This window comes from Dermacentor silvarum, chromosome 1 (genome assembly GCF_013339745.2).
Source record: "Dermacentor silvarum isolate Dsil-2018 chromosome 1, BIME_Dsil_1.4, whole genome shotgun sequence".
NCBI lineage: Eukaryota > Metazoa > Arthropoda > Arachnida > Ixodida > Ixodidae > Dermacentor > Dermacentor silvarum.
The window spans coordinates 37,150,146-37,162,538 of NC_051154.1; the positions used below are offsets into that span (position 1 = coordinate 37,150,146).

General features: G+C 50.2%; 1 protein-coding gene across 2 annotated transcripts; it reads right to left on the bottom strand.

Moving 5' to 3' along the window:
• Nucleotides 1–618: 618 nt before the first annotated feature.
• Nucleotides 619–3,894, bottom strand: LOC119460509 (protein phosphatase 1 regulatory subunit 3B-B). Of its 2 annotated transcripts, none has more exons than XM_049666698.1 (2): nt 3,631–3,894; nt 619–2,491 (listed from the first exon to the last, which is right to left on the bottom strand). In XM_049666698.1, the coding sequence occupies exon 2, from the start codon at nt 2,472–2,474 to the stop codon at nt 1,590–1,592; it is 885 nt and encodes a 294-aa protein (XP_049522655.1). In that variant the 5' UTR covers nt 2,475–2,491; nt 3,631–3,894; the 3' UTR covers nt 619–1,589. The 2 variants fall into 2 exon arrangements, with proteins under 2 accessions (XP_049522655.1, XP_037577359.1); XM_037721431.2 differs by lacking the exon at nt 3,631–3,894 and adding an exon at nt 3,172–3,611.
• Between the last annotated feature and the right edge of the window lie 8,499 nt (nt 3,895–12,393).

The following is a 12,393-nucleotide window of genomic DNA, read 5'->3' on the forward strand; positions in this document are numbered from 1 at the left end:
ACCGCTATGGCGTGAAAAATTCCTCCGAAAAATGCGGTGTACAGTGGCAACTATTATAGCGTTGCCTGCGTGCCGCCGTAACATAAGCGGCACGGGTATGGGCTCTGACTTCCAATATTGACTGACAAGCATCGACCTCAAGAATATATCAGGGCAGCATTCGCCTCAATTTCAACACCGCACGGACAATACTGAGGTAAGCATCAATATCGGCTCGGCCGCCCAGCATAACTTAATTCCACCCTTGGCCGCTCCTAAGATGCGGTTGAGCGAAAAATCGGGACATCGAACCAGACGCTAGCATACGTGACAGATACGGAGCGAGAAAGGCAAATTGGTTTCCCAGCGAGGAGTGGAAACGGAAAGCAGCCGCCCTCCCAAGCTGGGTGACATACAAGTTAATCTGACGGTCTGGAGACACGCGCTACCGTCATGATACGATGCGATAGAAAAAACACTAGCACACTAGATAGCAGCCTGGCTCTGCTACTTTTGGTCTGAAATACCGGCTTACATGAGATACAATAAGGCTCGCTCCGAAATCCGCGCATGCTGCATGCGACACTCGGTGTCTCCGACGATTTGTGAACGCGACTCAGGAACACAGTCACTACGTGATGCGATCGCCACCAAAAGCAAGTTTTTTATTGTTCAACAATTCGTTGCGATTGTGCTAAAAATGTCCTGGAGTAAAATACCATGGCACGGGTTATCAGAGAGCAGGAAAAACCAACAAAGTTCGTATGTACAAAGAAAAAGGCTGGCAACAACTTCTGAAAGACAGAACAAATTGTCCTGAGACACACATCTACCCTAATCACGCATACAGGCACCCTATACACTACACAAGGAATTTAAGACACTGCTCACAGTGGATTGCCGGAAGCAACGTTTGCTTATATCATGGCTTAAATAGCCCTGAGCATCGTGTGGCCCGCACTAGGAATGCAGCCACGCCTCTGAAGTGCCAACCAGTGCACAATATTTGCAATATACACAAAGAACCTAACTCACTAAGCTTTGCTAAATATCTATAGGCAAGGTGTAAATAGGGCACCCAAAAATATGAGTATGTACAAAACTCTGCATGGCATGCAGCCAACCCCCAGTGTCCACTTGTAAAGCACTCCAAATGTCCCCAAGTTGCTTGGCACACGAGACAGGTACACTCGAATAGGTCTGCACTTCTCATTAAAAAAAAAAAAAAATAGCCCCCTCTAAGCAGCACATTTACAGCGCACTCGAGCAAGGACTAGACGAGCAGTCCTCAGCACTTTCAAATGTCCCAAGCTGCAGACGCACGTGAACTCAGACTAGAAACTCATTTCGTGGACAAGCTCAAGCAGTGGTGCTTTCATGTAAGTGCATCTCGTACAGTCATGCAAAATGCAAACACCGCTACTTCACTAACAGTTTGCACAACCATGATGTGACCAGTGCTGTTGCCTAACCGTAGACTGTCCATCTTCTCTCTTTCAGTAGTAAGCTGACAGGAACAATTAATTAAACCTATCACATGGAAGCTACTTAAAACAGCACAATAAGCGAGAATGGTTCGTTAAGGGAGGGAGCGGGTAGGGAGCCTCCAGTCACCAGTAGGGCCCCTCTGAGGCCAGGTTCTTCCAACTGGCAAACTCTGTCCAAGAGTCCACGTCCGCCTTGAGGGCGTCTGTAAAGCGTCGCAACACAGTTGGGCTGGGAGCCTTTTTGGTTAGCGCCACCAGCTTGTAGTTCGTTCCTTTGTTATTGTCCCAGTGTTCTTCCTGCTCGTGCTTGAAGCAAACGCAGAACTCTATCACGCCTAAATTGCTCGACGCCGACGACGGGATGGGAATCGAGAAGCAGAACGTGTCGTACATGTTGCTTAAGTGGCCGTTGGCCACGTACTCAGCCGCATAGTCTTGCATAGTCTTCCAACCATCGAAGCTGGCGCGCACAAAGACGCGCTTCTCGAAGGTGACGTTCTTTACCTTGATGGTGCCCGTGATGAGCTCGTCGCTCTTGACAATGACGTTCTCGAGTGAGACGAAGTTGGTGTCGAGCGTTTGCCGGAACTCGAAGTAATCCGAGGCCGGCTGCGTGAAGGCAGTCTCCCACAGAGGCGCCTCGAGCCGCATGTCGCGCGTTATCCGGGCCACAAACTCGTCGGTCCACCGCGGCGGGCTGTCCGATGGCTCCTTCATGACGCGCACCTGGGTGAGCGAGTAGCCCCGGTCATCGGCAAACGACACCCGCCGCTTGATGCGGTTCGACGACGTCGGGCTCGTTGGCTCGCTCTGAATTTGTTCGTCGCGCGGAGACATACACGGCTTGATGGGCGGCACATTGGTGGAGGCGCGTCGGTAGTTGCGCTTCACGGAGCACGTCTGGAAGAGCGGGTTACTCTGCTGCAGGGCGCAGACGCTGAGCCGGCACTCGCTGCCCACAAAGAGCGGCGGGTTGGCCGACAACACCAGTTCCAGGTCCATGGGCATGGCGACGCTCGCGTGTCCTGTGCAGAGGGACGACCAGTGAGCGCTATGAAGACGACAGTCGCTGCTAGCGGCCGCAAGCGCCCAGGTCGGCCGTTCACCCGAGCGCTGCGAACCGCAATTAAGATTTGTGCCCCAAGAGTAAAGCACCGAACGAGACACATTTTCCATGGCCGTGAAATCTCGCCAAGGCCCACTAGTGCGGGAAGACTGTCACCGATCAATACGTTCTGCCTTCACTTGGCACGCAGATGCACCGCGTTTATGTGGCGAGATATTGTAAATGCGGGCCATTGCTCCTATACATCAACTCCCAGAAGGGGCTCGAGCGCCGACAAGGCAACCTGACGTCGGTCGAGCCCTTCCAGGCCGCTCCTCTGTCTCATCCGGTACCGCACGTCCCACCAGGAAGCCCATGCGTGCCCGACGCGACACTCCTGAGTATTATTGACAAAACGCTACACAGCTATACTTAAAATTCAAGGGGACGCGCAACGGCCATTACGATTTCGCCATGATGCAAGCCTCGCAAGCAGTCAAAGCCGACCGAGAGCTCCAAACCATCCCGGAAGGTGAGAACCCAACCTCCGAGATGATGAGGATCGCCAGTCGCCGAGCGGCTTGCAAATGCTACAAGTACGCGCGCAGCACACCATAGCAAAATGAGAGCACAGAAATGTAGTCAGCGTGCACTACTTACCCGAACTTGGTTCCTAAGTACGCGGCATGTCACAGTCACTACGCCAGAGAATACGGACGGGCGCTACGCGTGCGCGTACGGAGGCGCTCTGCGCCGCCGGCGACTGGCAGCATGAGAAAAACTCGGCGTCGCCGGCTGCCGCACGGAGGCGCTCCAATGCGTCAGGTACTGTTCACGTGCCGCGCGCCGGCCCGCCAATAGGACGCGAGTGATACAGGCAGTGCCGCCAGTGCCGGCGAATCCTGCTACGCAGCGACGCCAGCGACGCGAGTGATCCAGCGCCGATAGACCGGGCGAAATAGGGCCAACCGCAATGCGCGCGTCACGACGGCAAAACAAACGACACCTGCGAAGAAGCCGGCACACGCTCCGTGCGCCCATGAAAAGTATCAACACACTTGCGCAAATACAGGCACCCGTAAGCACGCTTGTAAACAAGGCAAACGCGCGACCACTTACGTTTGCAAGCTCAGGCAGGAGTTGCACCAAACGGACGCGAGCACTTCCGCGTGAGCGCGGTTAACGCACCGTGCACTCGCCGCTACGCATTAGGGGCGCGTCTACTGCAGCGTTCGGGCCCCATCGAGGTTCCCCAATTCCCTTGGCGCTACTCGTATTCATTCGCAGCCCGTATGGCCATTCTACAACGAACCAAGGCCGCGACCTTCAGCGTTAGTTTACGTCCCCGAGGCTCACGCCACACGGCGTCTCCTACTCTATACGCCATAGAGTGTGGCCGTGGCGCCACCTCTGATTCTACGACGCAACCATGTGCGCGACGCCTGTTTGCTCGCTATTTTTAACGCTGTAGGTTTACGATTGTTTCCCGTGGAGCAGAAGGCGTCTTGTTTTCAAGCACTGGGTGAGGAGTGCAGCGTAGCGCTTGGTGCGCTCCCGTGTTTCCTCGCACGATAAGATCACATTCATGCCCCTTGTCTTGGGAAGGCCGAGGCAAGGACTGATAAAACGTTCATATCGCCCGTTTTCTAGGGTAGCCGGCAGTGCCCACTATAAGACATGGTAAAGCCGTAAAACGCCGCAATATGAGGGGCATCAACAATATCCCCATGGAGCGACACATTAAATACGTCAAGTACAAATTAAATGTATATACCGAAGAAAAGAAGAAAAAGGGAAGCACAGCTTTCACAATTATTTCGTGCCCTCCGTCGAGCACTCAGCATGGAAGGTCAAATGTTCTGTCTGCTCTAGAGTAGTTGCAGGCTTGGTGACAGCATATGCCCTACTTAAGCTTTTGTCATAGTCGGTACTTATTTTGGAGATAACGCTTTTATTGTCATAACTTGCAGACCAGACGAGTCGCACAAATTTAGATACTATTTGGTACTTGATGAACGGCTTTGCTAAAAAGAAAAAAAAAAAAGTTGCTTTCCAACATCCACGCGCCGCTCTGGAGATGAATAGGACAGCTGTCGGATGTCCAATTTTGAATATCCTACCAAAGACGTCCCAATGATATTGCAAATGGACAAAAGTTTTTCTTTTTTTTTTTTTTTGCCCACAAATGAATAGTCACCCTACCACAGGCTTGATCTTCCACTTTCCTCGCGAGAGAAATATATTTTCTGCCATGTTCAAAATATAACCGGCCCGTCGTGGTGGTTTAGTGGCTATGGGGTTTCGCTAACTCCTAAGCACGAGGTCGCGGCATCTAATTTCGGCCAGGGCGGCCGCATTTCGATGGGAGCGAAATGCAAAAACGCCAGGGTACCGTGCATTGAGTGCATGTTAAAGAATCCGAGGTGGTCAAAATTAATCCGGAGTCCACCACTACGTCGTGCCTCGTAATGAGATCGTGGTTCTGGCACGTATGAAACCGCAGGATTTAATTAAATGTTTAAGCAGCCCACTGCGCTTCCGCGCGCGCGTGATCGTGTACGTATGTACAGGAAGTAAGTACCTGGACCACAGCTGCCACACATAACAGTGCAAAAATGAAGTTCTTATCTCGGAGATTTCCAGGCCTTGCCTTGGTATTTGTACGCGTACACTGTAAAACATAAATGTGAAAAAAAAAAGAAAATTTCAATTTTTACTACAGAAAATGTATTTCAGTGGAAGAAAGAGGTAATATACTATTCTAAAAATTGGTTTGTTTTTCTCTGTTTATAGTGAGACAGAGTTTTTCTTTGCTTTAACAGAATTGGAGCAAAGCGATAAATTTATCATAAATACCGTGAACAAGCTGAGATTTGTTGGTCTCTTAATTTACTATGCTCAATTAACATTTGCGTGTAGCTTCACCAGCCACGCAACTACAGGCAGACAGATCTCGCATGCGCGGGCCAATTGGTCATATAGTTTCTGAATAAGATACAGCTACAATCAGGGCGAGTCATGCCGCTCAGATCATGACCATAAAAACACATAGAGTGGATCGATACTTGGATCTGTAGGGTTAGTGCAGAGCGTTTTGGTGCCGGGTGTCTAGTCAGTGGTCACATCTCATATGTTCTACGTAGCGTGTTCATGTGTACATGTATGATCTGTAACAACCACATCCCAGCATTTGACTCTTTCGTACTACATGAAAGCTGCAGTAATGGAGTAAACGTTCCTCCATGAATGGAATAAACTTTCTTCTTCTGTAAAATTATAGAAAAAAATTGGAGGACGCTTAAGCTTCGCCTTAAAGAGTGGAACGCGATAGCATTCAAAGATCCCTGGCTGCTTATCAGGCTTCCCGGCAACTGCAACCTTTTTGTCCAACTTCGCCTCCGCGCGCAGCTGTCGAGGAGACGAGCGCCATCTGGATGGTGTTTTTGTAAGGAAGGTTGTGGTTAAGTCGTACTCTACGGTTTTGTGACGGATTTTACCTTGAGAAATTCAACTTTGTTCACAAACGCCTTGCGCCACACGGAGGGCTTGCGCGGTGGGGGTTGTTCGGGATGATTATTTCCGCCAACGACGCCGGCGCGCCCACGCCGACACCGACGCCGGATTTTCTGCGACACGGGGCCCTTAACGCTGTCGCGTTCAAACAATAAACACAATATTCTGGTGAAATCACAGAAAGGCAAGCTAAAAAAAGAGATCACGAAAAGATATTACAAAAATTTGCATATTTTTTTTCACACAAACGTTTCAGTGATAGCATAGTCTCTTAATAGGCGATCTCGCACTGATTACAGAAATGCGTAATTCTTCTGTTTCAAAACAAGGAATGTGAGAAGTTAAAATTCTGCTGCTCAAACGTTTCTTCCAACAATCTCGGAAGTGTTGTGCAGTGTGCACTCGTAACAATAACACATGTAATAACGTAATCGTTTATAATCTTTATCCCACTACTCCTTCCCCCGTGCAGGGTAGCCAACCGAAACTACCTCTGGTTAACCTGCCTATCTTTCTATGCATCATTACTCTCTCTCTCTCTCTCTCTCTGTTAGGGCTGGGCATCCATTAAACAACTTAAACCTACTAATCGGAACCTTTTAATCTACTAATCGGATCAGCGGATTTACGTTATAAGTGGTCTAAAGAAATGTAAACTATGGCTGATAATGTACGCCTAGTTTGAAAAAAAAAAAAAAAAAAGAAACCGTGCTACAAGTCACAGTTGTTTTAATAGCACGTCAGCGGCGCTTTAATTAATAATGACACACAGCATAGCAATTTCAACTTCTGAATTGAAAAAAAAAGTACATCTGCCATCCAAAAACTTGTTTTCTGAGAAAATCTCTTATCACATGGAATACATGCAGTGGCAAACTATGAGTAAACAGAGTCGAGATTGGGTGGAATCACTGCGGACACAACTATAACTATGTTTTGTTGATTTGGTTCTCCGCCCTTCCAAGCGACACTTCCTGTCCACTTGCAGTTAGAGGATTTGGTACACACAATGTGGCTTTCAAGCTGCCCCTGCTGTAGATATAAGCAAACACTAGCAGCTTATTTAGCAAGCCGAAAGCCTAAAGCACCATTTCATTTCATAGTTTAAGCGCCAAACCAATATTGTGTATAATACCGCAAAGATAGAGTGAGACGAAAAATAATAATAACAAAACGCACTGCTTCCTGTTAAATGTGCGGGGAAAAAAATTCACCGACAATTACGATACTCCTTAATGCGAAAGTTGAGCGCAGCTCTATTGGGGGCGAGGAATAAACATTAAAAAAACATGCGGGATCCCTCCTGGCCATTTCTATAAGTACTCGCCAAACGAGGGACGTTTCTTACTGTCAAAATCATAATCTTGGGCAAAAAGAAAGCGCAGAATAGTTTACAGCCGCTATCTCTTTACCGAATACGTACAGTGAACGCCCATCGCGTGCGGTCGCCGTGATGGAGTCCCCTGAACCAGCTTCTTGTGTGAAAGGTAAGCAGCCACTGAGAGCAGACTAGGTGACATATGTTCTTATAGTGTGCTGTCTGTATAACCAAATGGAGCATAACAGAATGCAGCCTCAATGCAGCGACCGACGACGCGTCTGCATGCATGTCCGCGCACAATGTTTCGCTTTCGCGCGCGTTTTCGCACCCTGCCGTGAGCTTTAGGCCGCAGCATATGAACATTTGACAGTACACAAGCAATCATTGTGGCGTAGACGCTATCAGAGCTGTTCAAAAATGATTTCGTTTTAACTAGAGACTTCGACGCTATATATATACGGTAACTCGTGATGTGCAATCGCGACGATTCAATCTCTTTTTTTTTTTTTTTTAGGTGCGAAGCACCTTATGCGCCCGGGCTGTAGGCGTCTCCTGTCGTAATCGTCGTAGTCACGGTTAGCAAGCGGTTCGTGCTCGCGCTCGGTACGCGCTCGTGCCACTGCTCCCGCGTTCGTCGTCGTCGTCGTCTCCACAGCTGGCTGCGTTGCCGCTCATCATTCCAGCGCAGAATTTCACTTCTCTTCTGTCGTCGTAATGGGGAGGCCGCGTTTACTGGGTTATGAGCTATTGCTGATGGCAGTATGAGCCCATTGGCGGTGCATCACTGCATGCTTCGCACCTCCCCAGGTTTCAGGTTAGTGGAGCTGCATTTCGCTCAATGGGTCATTTGACACTTACGCATAATTGTGCGGGGCGGTTTTTTTGTTTTCTTATCTTTTCTTCTAAATTATTGGACAATTTCTCAAGTTACGTCGCAATGTATGTTTATCGTTCTTCTCAGCAAGGAATTTCCTACTGCTTCATTTTGTTAATCCAGTACATTCATTGTTTGGTACTAAAACATGAGCATATGCCATGCCTTTTTTTATGCGCTTCTTACTGTTCCCTTTCCATTCTGGTGAACTTGTCAGTATCTAGCATCAACAAGTTCATAGACAAAATCTTCATGACATTAACCGGGCAGCACGCGCGGGCGAGCTTCTCAGTGCGCGCTTTCTGCTACTCACCGAACATCGCAGCCTCAACGCCGTAACAGAAATCATCCTCGCGGAAGTGCTTGCTACACACCCAAGTTGTAGCCGATGGCTGCTTGCCGGTTCTGAGTTTCGCAATCCAATCTACACGCAGCTTCTTGGCCTGCGAATACGAGTGAAGGCTAACACCGCGCGCCGTTGCGTACGCGTACGGCACTGCGGTACCGGGCAATAACCCACCATGTGGGACGCCTTCAAAGGCAGCCACTATCTACTATAGTGCTTTCAAGTGTTGTCAAGCAAACACCCGAAGCGGGAAAACATCCTCACTTAATCAGAACCGTAGCGCAGGTGACACTAAACTTTAGTTTTCAGCTCGCTTTGGCGCTTCCGAAGCAGACGACGCGGCCGCTGTGTCCACGTGATCCATCATACCACGTCACGCCGACGGTGGCGCCAGCATTTCCAGTGGTGCAGCTCGCCCCCAATACGTGTTTTCATTTCGCGATACATTGGCTGGCGCTGACAATCTGTCTCGTGCGGAACGTTGCAAACGGAGCGAAGTGTGGTGCGACTGCCACACTAATCTGGAGATCGCGAGAGGCAGCGCGTGGGTGACGCGTGGGCGCGATTCAGAGCAGCCGCCGCAGACAGACTTCCCAGACGACGCGCGCTACTCTCGTTGCCATCGTCGCCGCACTACGCTTTTCTTCTCACGCTTTCGCCATACCCTCCCGCTCTTTCATCCTTCGTCGTTCGCTCGCGGTTACGCCGACGCTCGCCGCAGGAACGAGCGCCTAAGAGCTGCGCTCTAAAAAGTGCGTTTCCGTGAACATTGTGGTCTCATCCATACATGTTCATAATTAAATGAACATACTTCATAATTTCATAGTGAATAATTAAATTTACTTTCTTGCGTTGTTTCGTTCTATTCAGGATTGGTCACCTATTGAATATAACCAGCACAGTTAACATCTAACAATATTATTGGCTCAAATGCCCAAATAATAAGCCAACCTGGTTGGTATTTCCCACCAATATGCTATGAGGTGAAATCGAAGCGCGAAGCAAAATGGTGGGACTAAAATTCAAAAATTATTTTCTCGGTTAGAATGAAAAAATCTCGCAGTGTCGCCCGAAAGGCGAAGCATCGATTGCGTAGCAAATTAGTGGACAGCTACACGAAGTAAAGATAGTAGTTTTATCGGCCATATAAACTTGTAAACATGAACACATCTCACTCGACGACCGCGGAAACTCGCTGTCAAAACGCTGGAGTGAGGTAGCGCGGCGGTAGCGGCGAGCAAATTGACCTTCGTGCAGAGTCTCACATGAACGCGAACTAAGCCGCCAAAACAGCGCACGGCGCACTGTGTCCCCGACGCAGCTGGCTTTCAAGATACAGCGGCCCGGGCCGCCTGGAGTAGAACCCCCCCCCCCCTCTACCTCCATACCCTCCCCTCGGAGCCTTGCGCGCAGATGGGATATAGTTTCGAGATAGCGACACGCCGATTAACGGGCGTCAAAAACGTCGTGGTCTCACGGTGCGGCATATACTTTCGAGATAGCGACACGCCGATTAACGGGCGTTAAAAACTTCGTGGTCTCACGGTGACGGTGCGGCATATAGTTTCGAGATAGCGACACGCCGATTAACGGGCGCCGTATGGCCGGAGGCCACTGTTGCTTCTGTGCTGGTCAACGGACCCAAGTGTGCGTGTGTGTCTGTGTGGTGCAGTGCGGGGGGGGGGGGGGGCGACCTCGGACAGCGAGGGGGGAATCAACTGTCCCCTCGCCCCTGATTAAAAGGGGCGCGGCCAAGACTTGTGCGGAGTCATGAAATAATTAGGTGAACTCTGCATACCTGCAGTTCCCCGACATAGGGAACTAGGGAAAGGAGAGGCTATTTAAGCGCAGGTTTTAGGCCCTGCTAATCAGTCTAGAAGCTGAGCGTGAAATCTGCTGAGAAGCAGTCAAGGAGCTAGTGCCGTCCAGTATCGCCTGGGCCGCCTAGCCGCGTCTGAACTCCGAGTTACTAGTTGACGTACGAGACGACAAACCAGCGTCTGCAGCGAAGCTCACGGTAGTTCGCCTCAAGTTAGCTCATCCTGCTTGAGGGAAGTCGTCAGATCTAGACTCCCGGGGAAACCAGCCCAGCAATCGCATCCACCTCAACAAGATCGGCTCGCTGGCATTCTTCGGGAAAGCTCCGCGCGCCGATTTCACGGTTTATGGACTTGCTGCTGCTGCCCGGCCATGCCTATGACATCGTTTGTTTCTTTTGAACTTTGTTTTCGGTTGAACTTTGTTTTGGTGAACTACTGTGTTAAGTGTATTCTTGTATATTTGATCCGCGCCCTGTTTCATTTTTATATCTACTGTTAATTGCTCGTCATATTTATTTGTCGCCCTCATTGTGCTATTTAAGTTCAGGTGTGTTAGTGTGTCTTGTGTTTTATTGCGATAGCAATTATATGGACACTTCAACCGGATTTCTGCCGGCGTCGTCGTCGTCGCCGTCGCCGTGAGGTCCCGTATAGATTCCAAGGGCGACAAGATCGTCGCCGCGCGCCGTATGCGCGTGCGAAAGCGCGCGGGGGACGCGTGCTATCACGGAGGGCGAACTCCCCCGCGCGCTATCACGAGAGCGAAGGCACGGCGAAAAGCCAACGCGACCGTCGCGCGAAAGGCCGTGGGGGTATGGGACGGACGGACGGACGGACGGACGGACGGACGGACGGAGGCGGGGCGACGCTGTGCTCCGGCACCAAAGGCGTATCTTGCAACCGGGCGTAAGGGGAACTTGCCACTCAATCTCCCACGCGAAAGCAAGAAAGCGGGAAGGCAGCGCGGGAAGGAGGGGGGGGCAGCTTCGCCTCTGCCAACAACTCCTCTGCACTTTGCCCGGCGGTGGCGGTCGCCCGCACCGTCTCTTATCTCCACACGGCTCTGACCTTTGTATGCGCTGTGCATTCGCCGCTCAGTTTTCGTTAAAACGATACACCGCGCGACCCTTCGCCCGCTGCGGCGGCTGCGCTTGCTGCCAGCGTTTTGACAGTCGTTGTCTGCGGTCACTGAGTGTGATCTATTCATGTTTGCTTGTCCGCGCTGACACCACGCTTGTTAATTCAGTTAGTAAGCGAATGTGTCCAAGTTTATGCAGCCGATAAAACTACTATCCTTACTCCGAATAGCTCCCTGCTAATTTGCTATCGCAATTGATGCTTCGCCTTTCGGGCGAAACTGCGTCTTTTTTATTATTTTATTTCATTAATTTGTGTATTGCTATCAGTCGATAAATATGTTTTTTTTTGTTTACTCCCGACTCTGACTCTTTCACTGTGTTCGCTTGAGTACGGAACGACCAACCGGCTTGTATACCCCGTCGATCGACTTCGCGCCGACGGCGAACGGGTGACAGCCGTGACAGAAACGTACAGTCATCCACAAATGTTTACGGGCCACGGGATATCAGAAAACGTCCAATTTCCGAGCAGCCAGTAACAGTAGTCAGTAAAACCGAGCATCACAATGTTGTTCACATATACTGGTAGAAGTTGTAAATGCGATTACTAGGCTGCGCAAATATTCAGCTTTTTCTCAGATCTTGTGTTCAGTAAAATTTGGTGGTTGACTGTACGTAGTGCTCAGCGATTGAGGCGCGATACTCGGAGTGCGCGGCTGCCCCCTTTTCTTTCTTTTTATTGCGATAGCAATTATATGGACACTTCAACCGGATTTCTGCCGTCGGCGTCGTCGTCGCCGTGAGGTTCCCTATAGATAAAATCTTCGCCGCGCGCCGTATGCCCGGGCGGAAGCGTGCGGGGACGCGCGCTATCACGGAGAGCGAACGCACTCAATCTCCCACGCGCAAGCAAGGAAGCGGGAAGCCAG

Bases quoted from the DNA above. Each gene is read 5' to 3' on its own strand.
- LOC119460509 (XM_049666698.1), bottom strand. From the start codon at position 2,474: ATGCCCATGGACCTGGAACTGGTGTTGTCGGCCAACCCGCCGCTCTTT.